This window comes from Mizuhopecten yessoensis, unplaced genomic scaffold (assembly GCF_002113885.1).
Source record: "Mizuhopecten yessoensis strain PY_sf001 unplaced genomic scaffold, ASM211388v2 scaffold11067, whole genome shotgun sequence".
In the NCBI taxonomy this organism is placed as follows: domain Eukaryota; kingdom Metazoa; phylum Mollusca; class Bivalvia; order Pectinida; family Pectinidae; genus Mizuhopecten; species Mizuhopecten yessoensis.
In genome coordinates, this window is record NW_018408863.1 from 129,666 (window position 1) to 136,251 (window position 6,586).

General features: G+C 34.6%; 1 protein-coding gene across 1 annotated transcript; it reads right to left on the reverse strand.

The window, feature by feature from the left end:
- Positions 1 to 1,081: 1,081 nt before the first annotated feature.
- On the reverse strand, positions 1,082 to 5,719 carry LOC110465265 (divinyl chlorophyllide a 8-vinyl-reductase, chloroplastic-like). The gene is made up of 4 exons (XM_021520968.1): positions 5,515 to 5,719; positions 4,176 to 4,383; positions 2,051 to 2,215; positions 1,082 to 1,228 (listed from the first exon to the last, which is right to left on the reverse strand). Exons 1-4 carry the CDS (start codon positions 5,647 to 5,649, stop codon positions 1,089 to 1,091), a joined length of 648 nt encoding a protein of 215 aa, XP_021376643.1. The 5' UTR covers positions 5,650 to 5,719; the 3' UTR covers positions 1,082 to 1,088.
- Between the last annotated feature and the right edge of the window lie 867 nt (positions 5,720 to 6,586).

A 6,586-nucleotide genomic window follows, 5' to 3' on the forward strand; every position in this document is an offset into this window, starting at 1 on the left:
TCTTTCAAATTCAGAAAACTGCTTAAAATGAGATAATTTTCATGATAACGGTCAAAAGTTTCATAAAACGTTACCATATTTTTATGACAGTAATTATTTAAAGCCCCTCAGTCGATTGCTTTTGATGTTTCGTGCTGAAGATTGCGATGTTTCCTTATCAGGAAATCTTTTACTAGTTACATTGACGAAGGACTAGTAAATAATCTATTCAACTAGTCATGTGGACTACCAATCAAAATATGTAAGTGTCTAACGACGGTATTAACCTGTTAATACGATATAAAACTACTCTTTGACACGAACAATAAATACGTATTTTCTTTGAAGCATTGTCATTCATTTGTACGTTATCAGTATCAATAATATTCCCTGTTATCGGTAAATGTTATTATTAAATATTCAACATAGTTGGTAGTTTCATAGTCAAAATTAATAATATGCTGCATAAACTTCTTGGAATAATTCAGAATGAAGAGTACGGTTTTTCGATATGCGGAATCATCGAAGTAACATTTAAGTAACAAAACCACAATGTAAATTATATTTTATTGAAAATATATAAATGATACAAATATGTAAGTTGCATATATCAAATCAGATGTTACAATTTGGGAGAGGAATTATTACAAGCTCTTAGCTTGTTTTTCCAATTCCTCTGAAACCATATATATAGATAACTATGCCTGATTATACATTACCGTTAAAACTAAAATAAGAAAATAGGATGATATATGTATATGTATACAAAATTGCATACGTGTACTACTGTATTGACAAAAAGAATCGGACAACAGGCTAAGCCAATTAATATCCCATCTGTGCTGTAACGTCAATTAATATTGTCCAACTCCATGATGTATCATCACATGCAGGACTCCTAGTATATTGTATATCATGGATGGATCCAGAATATCATCGAATTCGTGGGAATACATTTTAGTAGCAAAACAGTTATGTAGTGCTTGTTTACTCAACTCCTCTCCAAAAAAAACCCTAGGAAATAAGTGGGAGGAAATGGATTGAAATGGTGTCTGTTTTTCTTCGACAAATTGTTTCACGTTTAATAGTTGTTGACTTCTTCAAAAAAGTTATAATCCAATCGCAATTATCTTTTTTGTCCATTCATTTTTTTCTATACAATTCAGAATAAAAATGGCAACGTCTCGTCTAGGTATCCATATAGGGGATCCGGTCACAAACTGGTACTCCTCTGTCTTTATTTCCTTCCCTGGAAGCAACATATAGATTGTTATTGTAGTAATAATTTACCAAGTAATCCTTACTTACAATTATGTAGATACACAATAAGATCATGTAACACCAAATCGTGTAAGCGCGCTTATATTAGTTAGCTAAAAAAAATGCTTTGAAAATGGGTAGGACCTAATAATGCACTCTGAAATAAACTAAATAAGCGTAATAGTATTTTCTAAGATCCATGATGTTACGCATATGTTTTTTTTTTAAATGAACAACAACATATACTTTGTGAATAGGAACAAAACTTATGGCACATCAAGGTAGGTAAATCGAGAGTACTTTGAAACTAAATCAGGTATGAAAGTGATTTGTTGGCATTCACTGTAAAGTGAAATATTGCATTTGAAGGTTCGGATTGCTTGTACGATATCGTCTAATCTAGACGGGGTACAATATGCCGCTAAAATGAGAATATCGTTAAAATTAATAGCTAGCAGTGAACGCTGAACGCCTTAATGTGTTTTATACTTGTCCTCATAAACCTTGGAATTATTTCAGCCTTATGCTTAATGAAACAGCAAGGAAGCAAGATAGGGGCACACTTTCTCTCCATGGATATGTCAACAGTCTGCTGGAAAGGATATCAAACCTTCGACCATTATCAGCCCTCAGGCTCAGATAAGGTAATATTTAAAACAAAAACATATTTGTATAATATACATACCCATCGACATATATATGAATTACTTAACTTTGATTGGTTAAAACTTGTATTGCATATTGTTTTCATACTTGACGTAAAAAAAAAGGTTTGAAAAAAGAAGACAATTTGAAAAGTCCCATTTGTTACCTGAGCTATCTGCATTGTACAGTCCGGGCGCTCTGACCACTGTCCAGTCAAGGTCGGAACACTTTTGTTCAAGGTCATTCTCCATCTCGGACAGATTTTTCAGCAGGTTCCCGATGACCAGTGGGCGCATGATCCATTCTGCAACCCATAGTGTTCTTTCGGCCGCTTAAAACAAAAACATAAATAAAATTAACCACTGTGTTAAGCAAAGTATTCTGTTGCCCACGAATAACAGAAGCAATGATAATGCTAATTATCTTTGCTAACACTAGCATTGTATTGATGCCAAATGTGGACATTTCTGTACTATTTACAACGTTCCGTGTGTGATATTTTGATGCAGGCTAAAAATAGCGAAGCGTCAACAGGCCATAATTAGAACTCGAAATCAATAAATAAGGGCAAAATTTGAACAAAGGAAATATTTACATAGAGATTCTGGAAAAAAGTACAAGGAGTATTATACCAGGGTTTCTGGAAGGGTAAGCGTATTCTGATTTATCGATATTTACATTTACACTGCATCCCACTATATAAACATTACCAGCAGAAATGCATTTCATTTGAGTATGAAAGCAAAAACTCTCGTGACGTAACACGTGGTTTACTTATGACGTCATATATTTACTTTGTTCAATGAGAGCTTTTTCGCTTCGCTTGGGATAACATGGAGAATGCACCTGCGTGATACGCTCAAATGACTACGGTTAATTATTTGCGCTAATTTTATTTAAATAGGGCTGTTCCGACAATGTCGTTTAAAGGTTGACGCAAATACAAAACTTAGTGAATAAATAAATAATTCAATAACAAATAACTACAATTAAATAATTGTTCTTAAAGTAAATTTCAAAAGTAAAAAGGGTAATTTATGGATTGAACGGTTTTTCTTTTAATTTTCATGCTCGTATGGACGCAAATCGGTTACATCCATAGCGGGCTTCATAGCGAATGGATGTAGCCGAATTGCGTTTATACCGGCATGAACAATAAAAAAAAAACGCCGTTCAATCCCTATGTAAATCTGTCAATCTAGGCCAAATCACTTCGCATTATTGAGTTTTGCTGCGACTCTACCTATGCAACTAATTCATGAAGATCTGAGTTTGTGAAACAGGATATATGTACGATGAATAAACAAACCGTTGCCGTGTATCAACTATTTCTTTCGTTCTATTTGCATTTGTCATTACGAGGGGTTACTTGTGTGAAGGCATACATTCATATCTGTTCTTTTTCATTACATATTCATATATCGTCTTAGTTGGGCTATTCTTTCGATGATAGATTTTTTTCCAGGTTATGTCACTAAACCTTCAAATTAAAAGACAACACAAAAATTTGATGACGTTGTTTATCACGAATTTTAGCCAGTGACAAAAACTTAAATTAACTGCTGGAAACTCTTTTTTTTCGGCATGACTATAGCTTTGATAAATAATTTCTGAAAAGAAAACCCATAACTTGCTGGACTTTTATGAGAAATAGTAAAGATAAAATAAACAAAATATAATCGACAATAGTGTTCCGAGTGTAAAAATTGAGCAGCGCTAGACCAGAATCCGTACCCTAGACTTCAGATTGTTATACTATCAGTATAGTCGATGGAACTACCTGGTTACTATCAGTATTGCTACAGTTATATTCAAACGGAATTGAGGGGCCCCGGGGGTACTGTAGAAAAACACATATGATGTTTTTTGTAAAAAGGGTGATTGTTCGTCAACATTGATTCTACAGGGGTTACACTCACTAATGCTCTGTGTCGTGGCAATATTGAAGGCTCAGTGTGCAACCCTTTGTGTATGAGACGAGAAGACTAGTTTGATCCTTTAATGTACATCGAAAGAATCTCGCGGTTGCGTAACGGTTCCATAGAATGGCTTTGAAGTCGGTTGTCACTCCTTTGATAAAGGACAATTAGTATTTGCCTAGTAATTGGTCAGGTTTCTTTAGCCGCGTGACTTCAATTTTTCTATGACACATTCCAGGGGTGCAGAGAGCGTATGTGAGCGTAACCCCTGGAGTATCGATGATGATGGTTAGAAGACGGCAATAGTTGGTATAATTCATGCGGGAGAAAGACAATTTATTGCAACAGATGTCTCCGTATTATGGTACGTACGTTTAGTACACCATGACGACATACAAACTATCCGTGTTTTATTTACTGCCCTCATAGCTGTCGTCAGTGACGTCATAGAATCTGAATAAAATGTCGTGGGTGTTCTACCCAGGAATCCAGCATTGCAGCCGAGACATGAAATCACCGCATCACATTCTGCGATTGGTCCTTCAAGGTCATGTGGCTCAAATACATTCCCTTTTACAACCTTTATGAAGAAACAATTGATTAGACAATGCATTAAAAGAGTGTATCAATTATAATGATTGTAATTGTTGCTTTTTTATAATTGATATAAAAGATTTTACTTCAAAATAAATTATTTTACTGTTTATCTAATCTAAAACATTTATGCACAATTTGTTTTCTTCGTTTTTATACACTTTTTTCATAATGTCTGGACTTACTGCCATTTTCACGGCTTGTTTATTAATCTGGATTTAATGGATTGCTAATGTAGGTGTAGTAGAAATAATTCAGAGATATATAATTGTTATGAAAAGGATTGCAAATTCTGCCTTCAATTTTTCCGTGACTTCACATCGTTTTAAATAAAATTATTTTTTGTTATTGATGACAAATTATTTCGGGTTTTTGGTGGGGTTTTTTTTTTATATATATTTACGATAAATGTTTACTACTTACTACTTTCTTATGACTAAAGAGAAACTTACCTTGTGTTAACACAGATTAATGTGTCTATTTCATGATCTGTAAGACGTATATATGCAAACAAATTCAAAGAATGAAAAAACCCCATGGATTTTTCGTATCAGTTTCGAATCAGAAACGAATGTATTTATAACAATTTGATACTTTATAGAAAGACTAAAATGCTATATCGCTGTCCCCAGCAATATCTTAAATGATATGACCAGAAGTACGGTTAAAAACATGTGATAACTTAATTTCCCGATAGGGCTGGTTTAAGTGTCACTTAGACAGGAACACGATAAATATACATAGTTTAAGTAGAGACGATGTCGCGTAAAGCTACAAATCTGTAAAACTTGTCTGCATGATTAGTTGCATTTGCCAACCAATTCACTCAATCATTCACCCATCCAGTTATGCAGTCTCTGAAGTACTCAGTCATCCAATCAGGTGTCAAAAATAGACGTATATAGATAAGCATGATGTGATATGTTGAAATCTTACTTTGGTTCAAATGACCATTCTAAAAAAGCAAGATTGCCGTAAATATTGAAAGAAAACACAGTTTAAGAAGGCATATATATAAATAGCAATACATTCGTAAACAGTCCAAACAACTGTCAACATCTGGAGGACCCCGCGTGACCTTAGTTTACTGCATACACGCATGATCACTATCACAAACCTTCAGATTGGCGTGTTGAATTGTGACCTTATTGGGGCTCCTAGCTAAAGCCACCACCTCATGGTTCCTTGAAAGGGCCTCCTTGATGACATCTAGCCCTGAACCGCCTGTTGATCCTACCACAAGTAGTTTCATGGGTAAAGGAAAACCCCGAAGGAAAAGGCGTCTTACCTCTTCCGGATTTTAACAGTGTATAAATCGTTATAAATAGACACCCACGTCAGCCGTTGTACATAAATCATACGGTTGGGTCACCGGAGTTCTATAAATAGACTGCAAGGTCTTCACTGTATTGAACTATAGCGCATTGCTAAACAATAACAAATATACGCTATACATTTGTATTTGTCGCTAACAAAGTGTCATAAACCGATCAATGACACGCAATGACGATAGTTTATAGATTGTTTATATGTGTAGCTGTGTATTATCTTATTTCATGTAAACTATATGCGAACAATCCTGCCTTAGAAATGATTTGTTTTGCTTTCTGTATCACAAGTATTGAACTTTATTTATTTCATAACAACTGTGAAAGAAGTCCTTTTTTCAGAAATCATTTGTCAACTGTTATATCTCTTTACAATTTCTATCCCTTTAAGACTTTCATTTCTCTCCCAGCACACCTATGGTGTGTTTACCTAGCTGCGGTTAATCCCCATTAACGACGTTGTTGAGTTCAATATCCATCACACTTTTGTTGATCAAGTAGCTTAGTCGGTTAGAGCGAAAGTATGAGAATCTTAAGTCCAGGGCTCAAACGCTGGTCTAGACCTGCTGAATGTTACACCCAGAGCACTGTTGTTGAATATATTTTGGTTTATTTCACCTTTATTATTTATAAAGGGTATACTCAAACTAACGATTTAGCGACCTGAAATGAGGTCGCTTAGCAAACACCTATATCTCCATTTATCCATCGCTTACACATGTATTTACATTATGATGTAGAATTTCCTTATTAGGACATATGTGTTCACGTAACCTCACACATGTATATTTCAAAGTACGGACAAGAAATACTTCCATCTCAATTACTGTTATCTGTGGCGGCGTTTGTAATTTTGTATAA

What these genes read in the sequence shown, in the direction of transcription:
- LOC110465265 (XM_021520968.1), bottom strand. Translation starts at nt 5,649, where the DNA reads ATGAAACTACTTGTGGTAGGATCAACAGGCGGTTCAGGGCTAGATGTC. An exon ending in GTCGTCATGGTGTACTAAAC is followed by an intron (nt 2,216 to 4,175) that starts GTACGTACCATA and finishes TTTTGTTTTAAG; the next exon opens with CGGCCGAAAGAACACTATGG. An exon ending in GTACAATGCAGATAGCTCAG is followed by an intron (nt 1,229 to 2,050) that starts GTAACAAATGGG and finishes TGTTGCTTCCAG; the next exon opens with GGAAGGAAATAAAGACAGAG.